This window comes from Perognathus longimembris, chromosome 25, assembly GCF_023159225.1.
Source record: "Perognathus longimembris pacificus isolate PPM17 chromosome 25, ASM2315922v1, whole genome shotgun sequence".
NCBI classification, from domain to species: Eukaryota; Metazoa; Chordata; class Mammalia; order Rodentia; family Heteromyidae; genus Perognathus; species Perognathus longimembris.
The window spans coordinates 4,594,133-4,616,365 of NC_063185.1; the positions used below are offsets into that span (position 1 = coordinate 4,594,133).

Here is a 22,233-nt window from a genome sequence, read left to right on the forward strand (position 1 = left end):
TGTCTATAGGAGCTGGCTTCAAATCACAGTCCCCAGATCTGAGGCTCCTAAGTAGCTAAGATTACAGGTGTGAGCTACCAGCTCCTGACGAGAGGCAATCTTGCTGCTGTCTCTTGTCCCCGCTCCCCAACTCTTGAGAGTATGGTAAGAGGCGGTCCCTGGCACAGAGCAGCCTTGGTTCTGGGCTGGATGGGGATGGCTTACCTGGGGCCCCTGCCGAGGTGTGCTAATTCAGCAGTGCCCAGTGCCCCCGGGGGCAGCCACCCTTATCGCCCTTAGGAACAAACACAGGGTGCACACTGCAGAGGGCCTGGCCCCGCTGTCAGGTGACTGCGGCTTCTGAGAGTTATAGGAACTGGGGTGTATTTCCAGATGGGAAGAAACAAACTTGATTGGTTCAACTGAGTCAGAGGCAGCCCAGGATGGGTACAAGGCTATGAGTCACATTCACACGGGGGGTGGGGTGGTGTCTGTGTGTGTGCACATTCGTGCACAGGATCTGGGGCTTGAACTCTAGGCCTAGATGCTATCCCTGAGCTCTTTTGCTTAAGGTGAGTGCTCTACCACTTGAGCCACAGCTCCACTTTCAGCTTTTTTGGTGGTTCATTGAAGATAAAAGTCCCACAGACTTTTCCTTCCCAGGCTGTTTTCAAACTGCGATCCTCAAATCTCAGCCTCCTGAGTAGCTAGGATGACAGGAATGAGCCATCAGAGCCCAGTTCATTCATATTCTTTAGTTTGTTAGTTAGTTTTGGCTGTACTGGAGTTTGATCTCAGGTCATTTAGGACCTCTCATGACCTTAAATGGAGCAGTGGCTCAAGTGGTAGAGTGCTAACCTTGAGCTAATAAGCTAAGGGATAGCCCCCAAACCCTGTGTTCAAGCCCTAGTACTGGCACACACACACACACACACACACACACACACACACACACACGTACAAAACCAAAATGCCTTGCTTGGCAGGTACTACTTAAGTCACACCTCCAGCCTTTTTTACTGCTTTATTTTTCAAATAAAGTCTTGTATTTTTGCCTGGGTTGGCCTCAGACCAAGATCTTCCTATCTCTGTTTCTCATAGCTGGGACTACAGGTGTGAGTCACTGTAGCAAGCCTTATTCATGCCTCCAATGGTCCTGGTGGAGCTAGGAAGAGGTGGGAATATGAATGTGTGGGGGTGGATGGCCTGGATGTGGGGTGCTCTGTGACCCTTGGAGCATCATAGCACTGTTTTTCAGAGATCAGAATTGGTGGTAGAGCAGAAACAGAAGGATAGGAGAAGCCAAGCGCTAGTAGCTCACACCCATAATCCCAGCTACTCAGGAGGCTGAGATTTGAGGATCATGGTTTAAAGCCAGCCCGGGCAGGAAAGTCCGTGAGACTTTTATCTCCAATGAACCACCAGAAAACCGAAGTGGGGCTGTGGCTCAAGTGGTAGAGCACTAGCCTTGAGCTGAAGAGCTCAGGGACAGGGCCCAGGCTCAGAGTTCAAGCCCCATGACTGACAAAAAAAAAAAAATACAGTAAAATAAAGAAGGCCAGGAAAGAACCATCATAGTGCCCCCTCTCCAGGCCAGCTAGTGTGCTGGCCACCAGGATGAAGTCCTGGACAGTGAAGATGGGTAGGTAGGCGGGGCTTGCACAAGGCAGAGGCCTGATATCTAGCTACCCACAGCCTCAGCCTCCAGTCAGGCCAGCGTGAAGGACACGAGGCTGAAGCTCACAGAGAAGGGACTTCCAGTGTGAGGTGACTTTTAGGGATAGCTCAAAGCAACCTCAGCTCTTTTGGCCACAGACTTTGGCCTTATCCATCAATGAGTGACCAGCACTTGGGCCACCTGGATTAATCATTATACTAGGTACTTATCCTGTGCTCCAGGAATAGGGCATCCTGTAGTCAGTCACCCCTGTCTAGTCTCACGGGAGATGGGGGGAGACTAGAAAGAAACGAATGGCTCACAGTCTGTCTGCTCTTCTCTCTGCTAAGGCTAGCCATTGAAATCCGGGCTTTCGGCCGTGTGTAAGTGGCTCACGCCTGTCATCCTAGTTACTCAGGAGGCTGAGATCTAAAGATCATGGTTCAAAGCCAGTCTAGGCAGGAAAGTCTGTGAGGCTTATCTCCAAGGAAACACACACACACACACACACACACACACACACACACACACACTCTCCAAAAGTGGATCTGTGGCTCAAGTGGTAGAGTACCAGTCTTGAGCACAAAAAACCCAGGGAAAGTCTGCAGGCTCTGAATTCAAGCCTGAGTATTGACACCATTACCAACAAAATAAAACAAACCAGTTTATGAACAGAATGATCTTGAACACTGGGTTTTACTTCCCTCGTTTGTTTAAACATTATGTCCTGCAAAAAGTTCCTGGGTGTCACACCATGCATAGTTAAGGTGCAAATGGATCTGAAGCACCCATAGTTGAACCCTCTGGTTGTACTAGCCTCCAAGGCTTGCCGGGGCCTGGACACACACACTTGTTCTTGGGCATGTGAAAGGCTCTTGGGTGTGTGTGTGTGTGTGTGTGTACTAGTATTGAGACTTAAATTTTAAAGTCACACAGGTGCTGGTGGCTCATGCCTGTCATCCTGGCTACTCTGGAGGTTGAGATCTGAGGATCATGGTTCAAAGGCAGCCTGGTCAGATAAATTCTGGTGCATGTGCACACATACACACACGCACACGCACACACACACACACAAATCCAATCCTATTATTACTTCCTTTTTCTTCCTCTTCTGTCTCCCTTGTACATTTGAGGGTCTTAACTACCTAAATCCAGGCTGAGCTAGTTCTCTGCTCCTGGTCACTTTCCACAGAACCTCAGTGCACCATGGCTAGGCCCAGAATTGATTGAAGGATTAATCAGCCAACCTTGTACAGGAAGAATGGTGCAGAAAATGGCCAATTTCTTTGGTGGAGAAAATCTGGGTCTGGGTCATTACCCCGGAGCTGTTCCATGGGGCTTCAGCTCAGAGGGCCTTACATCATCAGAGATCAGAAAGCGCTGTGAGGGGCTGGGGATATGGCCTAGTGGCAAGAGTGCTTGCCTCGTATACATGAGGCCCTGGGTTCAATTCCCCAGCACCACATATACAGAAAATGTCCAGAAGTGGCGCTGTGGCTCAAGCGGCAGAGGGCTAGCCTTGAGCAAAAGGAGGCCAGGGCAGTGCTCAGACCCTGAGTCCAAGCCCCAGGACTGGCCAAAAAAAAAAAAAAAAAAAAAGCGCTGTGAACCTGAGCTAGGGGCCCCTCTATGGAAGATGGGGTCCTCTCAGCATTTGGGAGTGTTCATGCACAAGAGCATGCTGGGGATGTTGTAGTGTAGGTCATCTACCTCATTAAACTCCACAACCCACTGAGTGAAGTTGATTAATTGCCTTTTCCTAAGTGAAAGGAGTAAGGGTCCCAGAGAGGTGAAATGACTTGCCAGACTGACTTACTCTTTTTTTTTTTCCAGTCCTTGGCCTTGACCTCAGGGCCTGAGCACTTTTTGCTCAAGGCTTCTTTTTACTCAGCGCCACTTCTGGCCATTTTCTACATATGTGGTGCTGAGGAATCGAACCTAGGGCTTCATGTATACGAGGCAAGCACTCTTGCCACTAGGCCAGATTCCCAGCCCCTTGCCAGACTGACTTAAAGGTTGTTTGGACCTTTCTTCATACCGGAAGAGATGCTCGCATTGCCAGTCTTGGCCTAGAGTAGAAACTCAATTGATGTACTTAAGAATAGATGAGTAAGGATATGACTGCTGGGCTGGTTAGGTGGGTGATAGATGATGATTAATAGATGGATGATGGATAGTGGATGGGTGGACAATGGATGATGAATGGATGGTGGATGGATCGATTGGTGATGGATGGATGCTGAATGAATGATGGGTGGATGACAAATGAATAGGGTGGATGGATGGATGGATGATGTATTGATTATTGATGGATGGATAATGGATAAATGATGGACAGATGATGATGGATGATGGCGGATGATGGATAAATGGATGGATGGACAGATGGATGATGGATAGATGATGGACGATAGATGGATGGTAGCTGGATGAAGGTTGTATGATGGATGGATGATGAATGAATGAATGGATGATGATGGGTAATGAATGGGTGGATGGATGAATGGATTGTAGATTGTGGATAAATGGATGGATGGATGATGGATAGATGAGTGGGATGGATAGAACAAACGGTGATACCAGGAAGACCATTGATATCCTAAGATTATTCGGTTACCTAAATTAGATGAAGAATGGAACCCCCTCATTATTGGATCTGATGAGGTGAGCCAGAACCATTTATTTTAAACCTTTATCTATTTTAAACCGTTTTATTTGTGTGGTACTGGGGACTGAACCCAGGAACTTGGTCATGTTCAGCAAAAACTCACCCAGATGACCCATGTCCCCAGCCTGAGGGTACCCCTTAATCTCATAGAAAGCTCCCACTCACTGGACACTTGTGGTTCACACCTACAATCCCAGCTGCTCAGGAAGCTGTGCGCAGAGGACCACGGGCTTGAAGTCAGCCTGGGCAGAAAAAAAATCTGTAAAAGCCCATCTCCAATGAACTTGAAAAAGTTGGCCTAGAAGTATGATTCAAGTGGTAGAGCACCAGCCATGAGCAAATAAGCTGAGGGAGAGTGCTAGGCCTAGAGTTCAAGCCCTGGAACAGCAGCAATAACAAAGCCAAACAAAACCGAACGCCCCTGACACCTGTCAACATTCTGCAAATGTTTAGCTCCACAGTCAAAGGGATAGGACTTTTCTCCACCTCCCTTTGACTCTTCCCTGTGTTTCTAGAATTCTGCACCAACATTATACTACCATCAGTCTCCTGATGTGACTGTGGTGTGTCCTCTCCCTTCCTCATTTCAGCCTCCTCAGCTCACCTCTGAACCAACTCCTCCCTCTCCTAGCTCCTGTCCTTGCTCCCAGATTCCCCCACACCATTTTGACATATCTCAGCCCCAGCCACAGAAAGGGCAGCGCCCCCCCAGGCTGGCCTGTAGCCCTGTATTCTCAATGTCATGTCCTGGATCAGGCATGAGAGACTCTCTACATTTCAACAACATGCCCCACCTCTTTTTTTTTTTTTAAACAGCATGATTTTATCTGTCTTCAGGCAGTCTAAACTTATTTCATGTTCATGAAACACAAGTTGAGTGTCTCTGTGAAGCCCTATGTTTTAACAGATTTGGTGGCTATGGGATTTTCTAGAACGTGAGCCCTCCCTGGCAGCTGGTAGACAAAAAGCTTACTTATGTCACCTATGGGTCTTAGATAACTCCTGGCCTTCACTGACCCAAGGAATGCAAGGAGTAAGAGAGGCTTTCTCCCGGAATGCTGGTCCTTGGTGCCTGGCTCTTCTCTCTCTATCCCTCTTATCAACTGCCCCAATGCAGCTGGGTGTCCAGCCAGCTTCTCTGGCGGAGGGGCTCTCAAGGACCAAAGCCTGCAGGTGCAGAAAGTGCATGCCCCACCTCTTTGAGCTTATCTCCCGCCCTCCCCATCCCATATTCCCTGTCCTCTGAAGCCCACCCCTCAAGATGCACAGACAGACTCCTAGGTGCATAATGAGACCACAGGATATCTGGGGCACCCTATTGGGCCAGGAATGAGGGGAAAGGAAAGGAAGCATCAGACCCCTTTGGACTCTTGGGGAGCAGGTATCTGGTGCCCCCTGGAGAAGGGTGGGTAGGAGTCTTTACCTCGGCAGGGTCATGGCTCAGGATCTGGGGAGAGGAGGGGAGCTTGACCACAGACGCCCCCTGCAGAGCTGGCGATTAGCAATTAACTGGGAGGAATCTCAGGGGGAACAGAAGGAGGGGGGGCTAGGGTTCCAGAGACTTTGCCCTTGACCCGAAGGTATAAAGAGGAGGGTCTCGGCTCCTCCTTAGGCTTCCCTGACTCACTGAAAAGGAGCTGAGACAGATCCTCAAGGTGAGCCGGGGGTCCCCAAATCTGCCCACCAGCTTTCAGGAGGAAAAGGAAAAGGACCCTCACCTCAGCTCTCTCTCTCTCTCTCTCTCTCTCTCTCTCTCTCTCTCTCTCTCTCTCTCTCTCTCTCTCTCTCTCTCTCTCTCTCTCTCTCCTCTCACCTCCCTGCTGCTGGTGACATCTCAGGCCTGACCCAGCCTGGTTCTCTGTCCCTGCTCTCCCAGGGTTTAGAATTCACCTCTGTGCTCCTCTCCACCCCAAAGGCCTTTGGGACACAAGAAGATGCTAAAGTGGGCTGTGCCCACACAAGGCCTACCCTGATGAGCTGAGCTGAGCTGAGTCTCATTCATAGAAAAGACTCACTGAGTTGGAAGCCCTTTGAGGGATGGATAGGGCAAAACAAAAACAAACAAATAAATAATGGCTCATGTGAGGGAAACCTGGGACCTTAGATCCAGGCCGAGGGACCCTTGCTCAAGTATGTTCTCAGGTGATTCTAGGAGCAAGAAGGTAGCTATGATGTCTAGCTTCCAGGAGGGACAACACTACTTCTGCATGGCCCAGTCCTGGCCCACACGCCTGCCATCTCTGCCACTGCCACATGACCCCGGGCTCCCTCAGGCCATCCTCAGCTCCTTCCCACCTGAGGGACTGTGTTATAGCGGCCCTCCGTCCTCCCTACTGGCTTACCTCCTCCAGGTTCATCTCAGCTGGATGGTCTCTTCCTCCACCCCTCCCCTACCCCGCAGCCTGTAGAGGCGCCTTCTGGTGGTATGAATCTATCATAGCACCCCTCTGAGCACTTCGGTTCAACCAGAGACTCTTTTCACCCTTCCTTCCTTCTTTTTATTTTATTTTTAAATTTTAGTTGGTCATGGGATTTGAACTCAGGGCCCAAACGTGGTCCCTGAGCTCCTTTGCTCAAGGCTAGCAAGTGCTCTATCACTTTGAGCCACAGTTCCACTCCTGGTGGTTCATCAGCAATAAGGGTCTTAAGGACTTTCCTGCCCAGGCTGGTTTTGAACCGCAATCCTTAGATCTCAGGCTCCTGAGTGGCTGGATGACAGGCATGAACCACCAGCACCTGGCCTCAGAGACTCTTTTCTTTTGCATCTGTCTCTTTAGTAGACTTTGGGCAAAGATTTTAGGTTCAGTACTGCAATAAACAAAGAAACAAATCACAATAATAAACCCTTGCTGATGAATGGGTGAATGAATGCTCAACTCGGTCCTGTATACATGAGCATGAGTATTCATTTATTTTATTTTTGTGCCAGTCCTGGGGCTTGAACTCAGGGCCTGAGCACTGTCCCTGGGCTTTTTCATTCAAGGCTAGGGCTCTACCACTTGAGCCAAGCTCCACATCTGACTTTTTGCTGGTTCATTGGAGATAAGAATCTCATGGTGTTCCCTGCCTGGGATGGCTTTGAACCATGCTGTTCAGAGCTCAGCTTTCTGAGTAGCTAGGATTAAAGGTGTGAGCCACCATACTTGGCAATGTGCACGTGTGTGGGTGTCTAGGACATAGCGATTGTTACTCAGCATTGCTACCATTCCCTGGCATGCAGGTACCCAGATGATGTCCTATGGAGAGAGGCTGGGGGGCCCAGCTGTCTCCCCACTTCCGGTCCGTGGGGGCCATGTAGTGCACGGGCCTGCCTTTGCCTATGTGCCCAGCCCACAGGGTGAGTACAGCTCCCCGTACCCACTTGCCGTGGGGGTGCCCACTCCGCTCATGTCCACCCCTCCCTCTCTCTGGACCCCCTGAGCCCTGGGGAGTCCTGAGAAGCCTCCCTCCTCAGTCTTGCACAGGATCCCGGGGACATCGGCCTACGCCTTCCCCAGCCTGGGCCCCGTGACCCTCACGGAGCACAGCTGTCCCTGCGGAGAGGGTCTGGAGCACCATGACCCCTTCCCAGCCAAGCTGGTCTTGGAAGAGGAGCAGAAGCCAGGTAGCACACAGGCCAGGGGTTGGAGAGGCCTTGGAAAGGCCCTGCCCTGGGCTCATGCGCACTGCGTTCCTACTTGATCTGCTTCCAGAGCCCAAGCTAGCCCAGAAACTACGCCAGGGTATCGCCACCCTCATCAAGGTACCGCTCATGCTGGTCTTGCTCTACCTCTTTGTGTGCTCCCTGGATGTGCTCAGCTCAGCCTTCCAGCTGGCTGGAGGTAGGATCTAGAGGAGGAAGGCTGGGGAAGACTTCTGGAAGGACCCCTCCCCAACACTGCCCCGTACCTCCTCAGGGAAAGTGGCCGGAGACATCTTTAAGGACAACGCCATACTGTCTAACCCAGTGGCAGGCCTGGTGGTGGGCATCCTGGTGACCGTGCTGGTGCAGAGCTCCAGCACCTCCACGTCCATCATCGTCAGCATGGTCTCCTCTGGCTGTGAGTGGGGCCAGGGAAGGAGGTTGGGAGGCTGGGAGGATCAGGATTGGAGGCTGGAGTAGATTTATGGGGAAGAGATGGTTCACATGATGGTGGATCTGGTTGATCTGATCTGGAATGTACAGAGTAGGCTAGAATTCATTGGAAACTTATTATTCCTCATAAAAACCTCCATTTGGGGGCTGTGAATGTGGCATAGCAATAGAGTGCTTGCCTAGCATGCATTAAGTCCTGGGTTCAATTCCTCAGTACACAGAGAAAGCAGGAAGTGGAGCTGAGGTTAAAGTGGTGCTGAGGTTAAAGTGGTAGAGTGCTAGCCTTGAGCAAAAAGAAGCCAGGGACAGTGCTCAGGCCCTGAGGACTGGCAAAAAAAAGAAAGAAAAGAAAAAGAAAGAAATGAGATGGGTGGTTCACGCCTGTAATCCTAGCTACTCAGGAAGCTGAGATCTGAAGATCACAGTTCAAAGCCATCGCAGACAGAAAAGCCCATGAGACTCTTATCGCCAGTAACATGGGACTGTGGCTTGAGTGGTTGAGTGCCAGCCTTGAGCGGAAAACACTAAAGGATGGCAGTGCCCAGGCCCTGAGTTCGAACCCCAAGGATCCAGCAAAATGAGAATATAATCTCCTTTACTTAAGTCAACCAATTGTAGACGAGAGCCACATATATGAAGTACCCTCACAGACACGCCCCGATGACGGTGAGGCTGAATAGCTGGGATGAAAACCAGCACACCTGCATGCATGTGTGGGAAACACACTGGCACACTTCTATACTACACATGGATGTGACTCTGTTTTTGTTGTTTTTTTGTTTTTGTTTTGTTTTGATTTGCCAGTCCTAGGGCTTGAACTCAGGGCCTTAGCACTGTCCCTGGCTTCTTTTTGCTCAAGGCTAGCACTCTACCACTTGAGCCACAGCGCCACTTCCGGCTTTTTCTATATATGTGGTGCTGAGGAATCGAACCCAGGGCTTCATGTATACAAGGTGAGCACTTTACCACTAGGCCATATTCCCAGCCCCGGATGTGACTCTCATAATGCACACGTACACCTGTTCTCCCTGTGCTGTGCACATATGTACAATCACACAAGTGCCTGCACACCTATGTAAATATACAGCATGCATGCAAGTGGACCCCTCCTCTAGCCAGGCATGGGACTGCTGGGCGCTTTCTGTGGGGGTGGAGCTGGGTGCCTGCCACCGCCCACTCGAGGCCATCTTCCCCCAGTGCTGGAGGTGAGCTCTGCCATTCCCATCATCATGGGCTCCAACATCGGAACTTCCGTCACCAACACCATCGTAGCCCTGATGCAGGCGGGGGACAGGACTGACTTCCGGCGGTGAGCTGGGGCAGGAGGGTGGCAGCCTATGTGGGTGTTGGGGTCAGGGGTCTGGGGGGAGGCAGTTCCCGATGCCAGGCGCTTGCTGCCAACCCCCAGCATGCGTGCACCCCGGTTCCGGGCTGTCCTGCAATGTGGCCTCCCTGCCCAGGGCCTTCGCGGGGGCCACAGTGCACGACTGCTTTAATTGGCTGTCCGTTCTGGTTCTGCTGCCCCTGGAGGCGGCCACCAGCTATCTGGACCACATCACTGGGCTGGTGGTGGCCTCCTTCAACATCCGAGGAGGCCAAGATGCCCCGGACCTGCTGAAGATCATCACAGAGCCCTTCACAAAGCTGGTCATCCAGGTGAGTGCAGAGCCTGGCAGGGTGGTGGAGAGGGGGGGACAGGAAGGACCCTCTGGACACCTTCCCTTCTGGCCCCATCTGGCCCACAGCTGGACAAGTCCGTGATCAACAGCATTGCCACAGGGGACGAGTCTCTCAGGAACCACAGCCTCATCCGCATCTGGTGCTACCCAGACTCCATCGAGGTAAATCCCAGGCCAGGCCCCAGGCAAGATGCCTCTCTTCAGATGACTGCTGTTTTGTTGTTCAGAATGTACTAGATAACCAAGCACCTGTCATCCTAGCTACCCAGGAGGCTGAGAGCTGAAGATCATGGTTCAAAGCCATCCCAGACATGAAAGTCCATGAGACTCTTATCTTCAATTAAATACCCCCCAAAATCAAGTTGGAGCTGTGGCTCAAGTGGTAGAGCACTGGCTTTGAGCAAAGAAAGCTCAGGGGCAGTGCCCAGGTCCTGAGTTCAAGCTCCAGTACTGGTACAAGAAAAAAAATAAGGGTTGGGGATTTAGCTCAGCAGAAGAACACTTGCCTGGCAAGTGCAAGGCCCTGCGTTGGGTCCTCAGATCTAGAAAAAAATTAATTTTACTTTTTAAAAAAATGCACCAAATAGGGCTGGGAATATGACCTAATGGTAGGATGCTTACCTCAGATACATGGAGCTCTGGGTTTGATTCCTCAGTACCACATACATAGAAAAAGCCAAAAGTGGCACTGTGGCTCAAGTGGTAGAGTGCTAGCCTTGAGCAAAAAGAAGCCAGGGACAGTGCTCAGGCCCTGAGTTCAAGCCCCAGGACTGTCAAAACAAACTAAAAAGTAAAAAAAAAAATGCACCAAATAGACTTTGAATATCATTTAGCCAGGAGAGAGCAAAAAGATGGCACTTCTGTGACACTGTGCCCATGGCAGACATTACTAATCACTCCCAGCCTTGCTACTTTAGGCAGACATCACCAATCAATTACAGTTCGTATGTAATTGACCTAGCCCAGTAGTCTTCAAGAAGCAGTAGGCTCCTATTAGAGATGCCAATTAAATTCAGATTGGAAGCAAATCAGATGCACATTAGATACATCTCCTTTCCCAGACCAAGTAAATGAGATGAAGCTCTGGGAGTGAAGCCACGGCCTATGCTTAGCAAGCCCTGTAGGTATGCTCCATGTTCAAGTCTAAACCACTAGTGCAGCTTACAGGTAGAGACACTGGCTGAAAACCAGCTAAGCTTACCAGGACCCAAGTGAAGGGGGGTTAGTGACTTGGTTTGGCTCTGTTTTGGGGGGCCCAGGCAATGTGAGGAAAGATGAAAAGCACCTAAGAAGGATACTCCGAGAAGATGGCGAGGAATGTATAGCGACCTCCTCAGAGACCCAGCGCGGGCACTGCTCGTCGGTGACTATCACAGATACCACGTCCCTAGTCATTCTGCACCATTGCTGCTGCTTCTAGTGCCTGTGACACAAGGCATGAGGACAAGGCCATTTGCACACTTTCCTACTCATCCATGAAAAGGATAAAAACCAGGACAGTGTCTGGTGTCTCACACCTATAATCCCAGCAACCAGGCAGGCAGAGATCTAGTGGCTCAAGGTTTGAAGACAGCTCTGGGTAAACAGTGAGATCCCATCTGTGCAAAAAAGCCCAGTATGGAGATGTATATCTGAGATCCCAACTAGAAAGGAGGCAAAGATGGGAGAATCGTGGGGTGAAGCTGGCCCAGGCAAAAATGTGAAATCTTAACCTGAAAAATAACCAGAGTGAAAAGGGGCTAGGGTGTGTTTATGTGAAGTGTTAGTACTGTGGCTTGAAATTCAGGGCCTGAATTCAAATAGTTCTTTTGGTCAAGGCTGGCACTCTACCCCTTTGAGCCCACAGCTCCACTTCTAGCTTATGGGGTGGTTTGTTGGAGAATTAGAGGTAAGAATCTCTTAGCTTTGTCTATCCGAGCTGGCTTTGAACCAGGGTCTTCAGATCTCAATCTCCTAAGTAGCCGAGATTACAGGTGTGAGCCATCAGCTCCCATCTTAATTATTGCATAGGAGAAATCAGTCCATTTAGAATGAGCAAGCCCACAGTAGAGACAGGCCTCCTCCTGTTGTGTTGCTGGACCCTGCTCCTGTATGAACAGCGAACACTCAGTCAACCGTCTCTGTGGTATTCCCTCGCACCGGAGGTGGCACACAGCACCTGTTCAGCCTTCCTGAGAGTTCAAGGCAGCTTGACAACAGAAAGCCCACGTGGACTGCTTTGATGGTGGTTCGGTGACCTCGCTGACAGGGCAGCTCCCTTCTCAGAGGCTTTTAGACACCCTGTGAGCTCTCTGAGTCAGCATAGCCTCTCTACTTGAAAGCAAGAGCTGGAAGAGAGCGAAATCACACGTTTTGATCTTTACAAAAATGACACATGGAGAGAGCTCTGTGTCTCGATTCTCTGAGGCCGGCTCTATCCACTTGCTGCAGAGTGGGGCAGGCCTGCGCTGGCTCCGGGTCTGCCTCATGACTGAGGTCCTCGCGCAATGCCAGCTAGCTGTGTGGACACTGGGACCCCATTTCACACAAGTGGACACTGTCCACAGTCACTCAACCAGGCCACCTTGTATTTTATTTTTTTGTGCCACTCCTGGGGTTTGAACTCAGGGCCTGGGTGCTGTCTCTGAGCTTTTCTGCTCAAGGCTAGCGCTCTACCACTTGAGCCACAGCTCCAATTCCCTGCTTTTTTTTGGTGTGTGTGTGTGCTTAATTGGAGATAAGAATCTCATGGACTTTTCTGCCTGGACTGGCTTTGAACCTTGATCCTCATATCTTAGCCTCCTGAGTAGCCAGGATGACAGGCATGAGCCACCAGCGCCCAGGTTGGGAGCCTTTTCTCTCTCTGGCCCCAGCTGCTGCTAGCTGAAGCACTGGATCATATCCCCACCCTGGAAGAAAACCTTTTCCTTGACAGAAGATGATCTTCTCAGCTCAGAATGTGCAAAGGATCTGAGCTCCCTGTGCTGGTGGTATCTGTTTTGTTTTGTTTTTTGGCCAGTCCTGGGGCTTGGACTCAAGGCCTGAGCACTGTCCCTGGCTTCTTTTTGCTCAAGGCTAGCACTCTGCCACTTGAGCCACAGTGCCACTTCTGGCCATTTTCTGTATATGTGGTGCTGGGGAATTGAACCCAGGGCTTCATGTATATGAGGCAAGCTCTCTTGCCACTAGGCCATATCCCCAGCCCCGCTGGTAGTATCTGTCACCCAGGATTGTGACCATGCAGGGACCTGTGAACATGTGATCTCGTGCTGTGCCCTGGTGGTTACTGTGTCAAAGTTTTTCCCCAGTCATGGAGGTTTCCTGAAGCTTCCTTTCAACCTCTTCTGACTACCTCCTTTCACTACCTGGGACCCAGACTGACCCGAGCCAAATCTTAGAAACCTCTGTCACCAACTAGAAGCCTGGGAGCCTGGAACTTTCCAGATGGCGAAAGCAAAATCAGAGGCAGTTTGGGTGTTTCAAACACTTCTGAATAACCCAAGGGTTTGGCCTTGGTATAGAAAAAATTACCTTCTTAGAGGGAGTAGAGTGGTGTCACATTGTGGATTGTTGGTCATCCTTGCATGCTTCTTCTTTTTCTTTATTCTGGTCTGGGGGCTTGAACTCAGGAACCTGAGTGCTTTCCCTGAGGTGCTTTTGTTTAAGGCTCGTGCTCTACCACTTGAGCCAGAGCTCCACTTCTGGACTTTGGGGGAGTAAATTGGGCAGAAGAGTCTCAGGGATTTTCATTCTCTTTGCTGGCTTTGAACTGCAATCCTCAGATCTCAGCCTCTTGAGTGGCGAGGATGACAGGTGTGAGCCACTTGTGCCTGGCTTTTGCACGGTTTACACAAACATCTTTGGACGACTTGCAGCCTGAGAAGGGTTGTCACGTGGACATTTTACAACTAGTGCTGCTCCAATGGGAATTGCTCATCTTTGCCACCAGATGGCAGTGCACGCACAGCGCTTTCCCTTTCCAGAACAAAGGCCCCAGAGCTCCCTTTTCCTCCGGAGGGAAAGGATGACAAGGCCAGCATCCTGCCTGCTTCTCCCGCCCCGGGAAGGCCTCGCAGCCCGGGTGTCCTTTGTGAGCTTGATCCGGTCCCCAAAACCTCTTAATTTCAGAGTGTCCCTGTAGGCCTGTTCATCCCGACTCCCTCTTTCCAATTAAGAAAGCCTAAACCAAGTGCTGGTGGCTCATGCCTGTCATCCTAGTACTCCAGGAGGCTGAGACCTGAGGAACTCAGTTCAAAGCCAGCCCTTGCAAGAAAGTCTCTTATCTCCAATGAACCATCAGAAAACCAGAAGTGATGCTGTGGCTCAAAGTGGAAGAGTGCTAGCTTTGAGCAGAAAAAAAAAAAAAAAAAAAAAAGCAAAAGAAACTAGGGACAGCACTCAGGCCCCGAGTTCAAGCCCCATAACCTCCAATGAAAAAGAATTGTTCAGCAGGGCATCAGTGGCTCACACCTGTCATCCTAGCTACTCAGGAGGCTGAGATCTGAGGATCTCAGTTCAAAGCCAGCCCTTGCAAGAAAGTCCCTGAGACTCTTATCTCCAAAACACTACTAAAATTTTTTTTTTTTTAGCTATTTTTTTTTTTTTTTTTTTTTTTTTTTTTGGCCAGTCCTGGGGCTTGGACTCAGGGCCTGAGCACTGTCCCTGGTTTCTCTTTGCTCAAGGCTCTGCCACTTGAGCCACAGCGCCACTTCTGGCCATTTTCTGTATATGTGGTGCTGGGGAATTGAACCCAGGGCCTCATGTATACGAGGCAAGCTCTCTTGCCACTAGGCCATATCCCCAGCCCACTACTAAAAATTTTTTAAAGCCAGAAATGGAGCTGAACTCAAGTGATAGCTAGCCTTGAGTTAAGGGAAGAAAAAAAAAAAAAAGCTCAGGGACAGCACCCAGGCCTTGAGTTCAAGCCCAAGGCTTGTGTGTGTGTGTGTGTGTGTGTGTGTGTGTGTGTGTGTATGTGTGTGTGTGCGCGTGCATACACGCACAAAGAAAGCATCATCATATGGAAAAGAAGGCAACTGAGGCCCATAGCTAGGATGTGAACTGAACCCCACTGGTTCTGTTTTTCACCCCAAATCTTCTCCCTATCGCTTTCCTGCTACTCTATCCCCAACCTGCACAGGAAGGAAAAAATCCTAGGGCGATGGCCCAGTTCCTAGGACTCGGATCTACTACTTAAGATGGAGTTTCCACTTTTTCCCTCTGCCCCAAAAGAAAGTTGTGCTGCCTCCCTCCTTTGTCCCCCGGCCCGGCTTTGACCTGGACCCCTCTCCACCAATCCTGCTGCCCCAGTATCGCCCCTCTTAGGCTTTAGAGGACCTGGCCTCACTGTGATTCAGCCAAACCTACCCAAGCCCAGGCAAAAAGCTCAAGTTGCTAGAGGTAGAGGCTGTCGCTCAGTAGAGCTGTTTGCTTAGCATGCAGGAGGCCATGGTTCGATCCCAGCAGTAAAACAAAACAAAAGATAGAATTTAGACATCTCAACCTGATTTTACGGACCCTGAAGGAACAACCACTGTAAAGTCCTCCTTCTCCTCCCCCACCTCCTCCTTTTCCCTCTCTTCCTCCTCCCACTGCCCCAGGATTTACAAGTGGCCTCCCCTTGCCCTAGCAGACCACTCATTTCAGGGGGTCATCTGCTTCCTAGGGCTCCAGGCTAAGGACACCCAAGTTCCTCCCCAACAGGGCTGGCCATCCTTAAACGTGGCTGCAGGAGCCATTGGTCCTGACCCAGGAAGTTTGCCACCCACCATGTAATCCCTGATCAGCCAGGGAGGGAAGGAAGGTGACTAAAAGCTCATCAGTTACCCTGAAGTGAGGCTCTACATATGCTTTTTCCTGTAACTTTTGCAATTCTCTCTCTCTCTCTCGCTCTCTCTCTCTCTCGCTCACACACACACACACACACACACACACACACACACACACACATCTGACCATCACTCCATTGACCTGGCCCACAGCAGGGGCTTCCTGAGGGCCACATCCAGTGGTGATTCATCTTTGGATACCAGTGACAGTCATCTTTATCCCCAAGCTCTCCCTCCTCCCCATCTGCTCCCCATCCCCTTCCGAGCAGCTCCCCCCTCTTCCCCAGTTTTGGCCCTGTCTTCTCCCCCAGCATGGCAAATATCTGCTCTAGAGTCTTCTCGCTCAACTCTTCGCCTTGAAGTGATCAAGCTGGGAAGAAGCATTTGGGGGAGGCAGGGACGGACACAGGGTACAGCCCCCATATCTCCTGCCCCACCTTCTGTCACCAACCGGGGGACCTAGGCCATCCTGACACAATTGCCAGTGCCACAGTTCTGGTTTCAGATAAAGCCCCACAGTCTCTTTTTTCTTTTGGTGCTGGTCCTGGCACTTGAACTCGGGGCCTGGGTGCCATCCTTGAGCTCACCGCCTCTGGTTGTCTCCTCATTCACTGGAGATTAGAGTCTCATGGACTTTCCTATCCAGGGTGGCACTGAACCACAGACCTGAGATTTCAGCTTCCTGGGCAGCTGGGATGATGGGCGTGAGCCACTGTGCCTGGCGTTGGGAGGTAAATATTTCATTGCCATGATGTTCTAAGTCACCTTCTTCTTAATCTAGGCGTCCATGTCCAGGGTGGAAGCCAACTCCAGCCAGGCCCTCAGAAATGTCACCATGGAGAAATGTGAGTACAGCGCATGCAGTGGGAAGGGTTGCACACCCCAGAGGCTCCTGCCAACATCCCCACCATCCCCGGGAACACAGCTGTCCATCAACTCGGCCCCTGGGAGGCTGGAGACTGGGGTGGGGCTGAGATGCACAGCACTGGGGATGACAATGTAGAGAAGTAGTGTGTGTGTGCACACATGTGCACACATGCATACGTGTGCGTGTTCTCCGTGGCCTGACGCTGCCCCTGCAGGCAAACACATCTTCGTGAACACTGGGCTGCCCGACCTGGCCGTGGGCCTCATCCTGCTGGCTGGTTCTCTGGTGCTGCTCTGCACCTGCCTCATCCTCCTGGTTAAGATGCTCAACTCCTCGCTCAAGGGTCAGGTGGCCAAGGTCATCCAGAAGGTCATCAACACAGGTGAGCTGTGAGCAGTGGCTGGAAAGGCAGGAGGAACAGCAGGACTGCCCGCATGGGCTCTTCCACATGCTGTCAAGGAGGAGAAGTAAAGCCAGTGGCTCACACCTGTCAAGCTAGCTACTCAGGAGGCCAAGATGTGAGGATTGAGGTTCAAAGCTAGCCTGGGCAGGAAAGCCTATGGGACTCTTATCTCCAATGAACGCCCAAAAAGTCAAAAGTAGAGCTGTGGCTCAAAGTGGTAGAGTGTTAGTTAGCCTTGAGCAAGAAATAGCTCAGGGACAGCACCCAAGCCCTGAGTTCAAACTCCAGGGACTGGCACAAAAAATAAAATCCTTAAGCTGGGTGCCAGTGGCTCAGTTTTCATGGGAAACTTGATCTTGAACTTTTGGGGATGCTACCTGGCTCTGGGAGTGGCCGTATGGCAAGTTCAGGAATGAGGGGTACCCCCAGGGCTGTGGAAGCCAGGAGCCAGGGAGAGCTTCCCAGCAGAGGTATGAGCTGTGAGCTGATCTTCTGTGTGGGGTTCCTTTGCAGACTTGCCTTCCCCGTTCACCTGGGTCACAGGCTACTTTGCCATGGTGGTGGGGGCCAGCATGACCTTTGTGGTTCAGAGCAGTTCTGTTTTCACCTCGGCTATCACCCCACTCATCGGTGAGTACCTGTGCAAAGCGGTGGATACGGGGGAGGCAGGGGGCTGAAGGAAGGAGCTGGGGCAACTGGCATCCTCTCCCCTGCCCGCCAGGCCTGGGTGTGATCAGCATTGAGCGGGCCTACCCCCTCACCCTGGGCTCCAACATCGGCACCACTACCACCGCCATCCTGGCTGCGCTGGCCAGCCCCAGGGAGAAACTGTCCAGCTCTTTCCAGGTACGAGCCTAATGGGGTGTGTGTGTGTGTGTGTGTGTGTGTGTGTGTGACAATGCAGAACTGCATTCCGCCCTTTAGCACCATGGCAAATTGCTTCTGGCTAAGTGGACTTCATTGCACTCTCCCAGAGGGGAGACACTGTGTAATAATCATACCAGGCCATGAGAGCAACTCACAGGCAGGCACTGGTGGTTCCCACCTATAATCCTGGCTACTCAGGAAGAGGCTGAGATCTGAGGATCATGGTTTAAAGCCACCAAGGCAGACCAATCTGAGAGACTCTGATCTCCAATTAACCAGCAAAAGGTCAGGGGAGAGGTGGCTCAAGTGGTAGAGCCAGCTTTGAGCTAAAAACAAAACAAAAACAAGACACAAAGCCTCAGGTTCAAGACCCAGCAGCAGCACAAAATTATGATAGCAAGTGAGATTTGTAGTAAGAAGAAGTGCAGTAAGAAGAGCCTAACCCGAACTTGGGGTCGGTCTTCAGGATGAGCAGAACTGGGAGGACAAGCAGACTTGAGACTCTGGGACCTGAACTCAGGGCTTGGGTACTGCCCCTGATCTCTTTTGCTCAAGTCTAGTGCTCTTCCACTTTGACCCACAGCTCCATTTCTGGCTTTCTTGTGGTTAACTGGAGATAAGAGTCTCTTTTCTGCCCAGGATGGCTTAGAATTTTGATCCTCAAATCTCAGCCTACTGAGTAGAAGGATTACAGAGGTAAACCACTGGCACCTAGCTTCTGATATTTTAATAACTTGCTGGGCATTGGTGACTCATACTTGTAATTTTAGCTACTTGGGAAGCTGAGATATGAGGATCACAGTCGAAGCCACCCTGGGCAGGAAAGTCTTTGAGACTTATCTCCAATCACCCAGCAAAAAGCTGCAAGTGGCGTTGTGGCTGAAGTGGTAAAGCACAAGCCTTGAGTGGAAAAAACTAAGGGGCGGTGTCCAGGCCCTGAGCTCAGGCTCGAGTGCTGACATAAATACATACAAAAAAAAAATAACCAGGGCCCACCCAAAGGAGATCCAGAGGCCTCTGAACCCTGAGCGGGGACTTTTGCTATCTGGTTAAGAGCAGACTCCATCATCAACTTTTCTTTTCAGTCCTGGGGCTTGAACTCAGGGCCTGGGCACTGTCCCTAAGCTTCTTTTGCTCAAGGCTAACACTCTACCACTTGAGCCACTGTGCCACTTCCAGTGTTTCCTGTTTATGCGGTGCTGAGGAATCGAACCCCAGGCTTCATGCCTGCCAGGCAAGCACTCTACCACTAAGCCACCTTCCCAGCCTCTATCATGGATTCTTGCTGGGCTGACGTGGGAACCGCTGCTTACCTCAACCCTTTCGGCTCCTCCCCTGCAGATTGCCCTGTGCCACTTCTTCTTCAACATCTCAGGGATCCTGCTGTGGTACCCACTGCCCTGCATGCGTCTGCCCATCCGCATGGCCAAGGCACTGGGCAAACTCACCGCCAAATACCGCTGGTTTGCTGTCCTCTACCTCCTGGTGTGCTTCCTGCTTCTGCCTTCTCTGGTGTTTGGCATTTCCATGGCAGGCTGGCAGGCCATGGTAGGTGTGGGTGCACCCTTTGGGGCCCTGCTGGCCTTCGTCGTACTTGTCAACATCTTGCAGAATCGGAGCCCCGGGCATCTCCCCAAGTGGCTACAGAGCTGGGACTTCCTTCCCCTCTGGATGCATTCCCTGCAGCCTCTGGACCGCCTCATCACCCGGGCCACCTTGTGCTATGCCAGGCCTGAGCCCCGCTCACCCCAGCTGCCTACCAGGGTCTTCCTGGAGGAGCTGCCCCCTGCCACTTCCTCCCCCCGCCTGGCCATGTCTGCTCACCACAATGCCACCCGCCTCTAGGCTGCAGGCTGAGACTATCACCCAGACAAGGGAAGGGCCTGGGCACGGAGCTCATGGCAGAAAGGCAGAGGGCCTGAGTGTGCACATGCGTGTGCATGGGTGCCATCCATGACATCTGAGGTGCCTGGGGACATGCTTGTATGCATCATCAGGTGGTTCTGTGTGCCTATCTATACAGAAGTCTGCATTTGTGTGTACACGATGAGTGTATATGGATGCATGTGGAAGGCTGCATGCCGGTTGCTGGGTCCTCCGCACATGTGTTGTGAGACCCGTGCCTATGGCCTTGTCTGCATGAAACTCAGATGGGCAGGGGCAAGGGCAGCTCGGAATAGGACTAGGTAGCTGTTTGCTTGTGTTCAGAGGTGGCTGCCCCAGTCCTGGACTGAATTCCATGCTCTCCTGCCATCTACCTTCCTCCATGATGCCGTTTTCATCCTTACCCAGGCTACAGCATCATCGTCAGACCCTTCCCAAATCCTGATAAAGGAATTAAATGCTCATGATGCACATGGAAGTCTTTGTTCTGCACCTATGGGGAGAAGGCAAGCTCAAGGCTTGGGCACTCAGGAGCAGCAGCTCCCCTTAAACACAGGCAGCTTACTACAACAATATGCCTGGCCCTGCTTTCAGGAGCCCATACTTAACACTGAACAAGAACAATTAGAACTCCCTCCTTGCCTGACTGCTCCCATCTTGACTGCTCCCATCTTCCCACCCTCACCACCTTCCCAGACCTGGACACCTCTGGTCTCTGTTGTCATCTGCACCCACCTTCTTCAGTCACACACTCAGTCTTCCTGGCCGTGATTAGTGTGGGCTTGTCAGGGCCACTGGAGGGGACAGGGAGAGTTGGGGATAACATAAATCTAGCCCTGAGCCCCCAACATATACAGGGTAGGAGCCACATCCTTTTTTTTTTTTTTTTTTTTTTTTTTGGTTTGGGGCCTTGAACTCTGGGCCTGGGCGCTTTCCCTGAGCTCTTCAGCTCAAGGATAGTGCGCCACAGCGCCACTTCTGGTTTTCTGGTGTTTCACTGGAGATAAGAGTCTCATAGGCTTTCTTGCACCAGCTGGCTTGGAACCTACATCCTCAGATCTCAGCATCCTGAGCCGCTAGGATGACAGATGTGAGCCACCAGATACCCAACTTTCCTGTCACCTTTGTTCGCATGTGCAGGTCCTGGGGCTTGATTTCAGGGCCCATGTCCTGTTCCTGAGCTTTTCCCCATTTGAATCACAGTTCCTCTTCCATCTTTTTGGTGGTCAACTCAAGAGTCTACAGGCTGGCTTTGAACTGCGATGTTCAGGGCTCGGCCTCCCTAAGTGGCTGGGATGACAGGTGTGAGCCACGGGTGCCCGGCTCTTGAATTCTTTTCCACCTGTGGCATCCCCAGGAAGCCAGGGTTTGAAAGCAGTGCAGACAAAACAGAGAGAGAGAGAGGCCTCTAAGGCCAGACATTCCCGATCCTGCACAGGAGGCTGGGGCAGCCTCGGGATTTATCTCAGCCAACAGGACTCAGTGCCATAAACACGTTTTAATATGCACATCTCCTGCCCCCGGGTAGCCGATCCAGGGGCGCACGCTGGGCGCGTCCGGGGCGCACGCAGGGCTTGTCCGGAGCGCACGCAGGGCTTGTCCGGGGCGCGTGCGGGGCGCACGGCGCTCCCCGTCTACCCGCTCTGCACGCCGAGCCCGCGGATCAGGTCGTGCGCCGTCTTGTTGAGCACGCCGCCGTGCACCCCGCGCCGGCCCAGCAGCACCAGCAGCGCGCGCGGCGCGTGGCCCACGCACACGGCGCGCCCGTCCAGCCCCTTGGTGCGGGCGTCCAGCACGCCGTCGCCGTCGGCCAGCAGGAAGTCGCGGATGACGCAGCAGCGGCGGCCCGCCACGCTCAGGCCGGCGTGCAGGAAGGATTCGCGGTCGGGGCCCGTGAGCACGCCCACCTCCTGCGGGGAGATGGCGGCCAGCAGGCCCCCGGGGCGGGAGGCCCACACGCAGCGGTTGTCCGAGTGGCCCACGATGGCCACGTCGTCGATGCGCTGGTCCCGCAGCACGGCGCTGATGTAGCCCTTCCAGTCCCCCATGGCGGCCTGCGTGCCCTCCGCCCGCGCCTCCCTCCCGGGCGAGTCCGGGAGGCGGGGCGGGGCGGGGCCGTGGCGTCACACGCGGGGCCGGGGACGTCACAGAGCCGCGGCTCGCTCCCGCCCCCACGCCCGCGGGGCGGGGCTGTGACGCGAGATGGGCGGGGCCAGTGCGTCACTCGCCGTGACCTACCACCCACCCAGGGTGGAGAACGTGGTCCTTTCCCCCTGCCTCCTGCGAAGGGAAGTGCTGAGGCTCGCCTGTGGGAGAGAATGGAGGAAGGACCCAAAAAATGATCAC

At 52.2% G+C, this 22,233-nt stretch overlaps 2 protein-coding genes across 4 annotated transcripts; one reads left to right on the plus strand and one right to left on the minus strand.

The window, feature by feature from the left end:
- Positions 1–5,832: 5,832 nt before the first annotated feature.
- Positions 5,833–19,949, plus strand: Slc34a1 (solute carrier family 34 member 1). 3 transcript variants are annotated; one of them, XM_048334091.1, is made up of 13 exons: positions 5,833–5,959; positions 7,525–7,641; positions 7,759–7,926; positions 7,997–8,125; positions 8,201–8,344; positions 9,577–9,688; positions 9,840–10,035; positions 10,125–10,220; positions 16,647–16,710; positions 16,948–17,115; positions 17,650–17,766; positions 17,858–17,982; positions 19,345–19,949. In XM_048334091.1, exons 2-13 carry the CDS (start codon positions 7,533–7,535, stop codon positions 19,846–19,848), a joined length of 1,932 nt encoding a protein of 643 aa, XP_048190048.1. In that variant the 5' UTR covers positions 5,833–5,959; positions 7,525–7,532; the 3' UTR covers positions 19,849–19,949. The 3 variants fall into 3 exon arrangements, with proteins under 3 accessions (XP_048190048.1, XP_048190049.1, XP_048190050.1); XM_048334092.1 differs by lacking the exons at positions 5,833–5,959; positions 17,650–17,766; positions 17,858–17,982; positions 19,345–19,949 and having other exon boundaries at positions 10,125–10,229; positions 16,648–16,710; positions 16,948–17,047; XM_048334093.1 differs by lacking the exons at positions 5,833–5,959; positions 16,647–16,710; positions 16,948–17,115; ... (1 more) ...; positions 17,858–17,982; positions 19,345–19,949 and adding an exon at positions 10,976–11,108.
- A 1,572-nt stretch (positions 19,950–21,521) lies between these two features.
- Pfn3 (profilin 3) lies at positions 21,522–21,956 on the minus strand. The gene has a single exon (XM_048333868.1). It carries the CDS (start codon positions 21,933–21,935, stop codon positions 21,522–21,524), a length of 414 nt encoding a protein of 137 aa, XP_048189825.1. The 5' UTR covers positions 21,936–21,956.
- Between the last annotated feature and the right edge of the window lie 277 nt (positions 21,957–22,233).

Excerpts from the sequence above, each read along its gene's own strand:
- Slc34a1 (XM_048334091.1), top strand. The coding sequence starts at position 7,533 with ATGATGTCCTATGGAGAGAGGCTGGGGGGCCCAGCTGTCTCCCCACTT. Across the intron at positions 10,221-16,646 it reads GCTACCCAGACTCCATCGAG|GCGTCCATGTCCAGGGTGGA; the intron begins GTAAATCCCAGG and ends TTCTTAATCTAG. Across the intron at positions 17,983-19,344 it reads AACTGTCCAGCTCTTTCCAG|ATTGCCCTGTGCCACTTCTT; the intron begins GTACGAGCCTAA and ends CCTCCCCTGCAG.
- Pfn3 (XM_048333868.1), bottom strand. The coding sequence starts at position 21,935 with ATGGGGGACTGGAAGGGCTACATCAGCGCCGTGCTGCGGGACCAGCGC.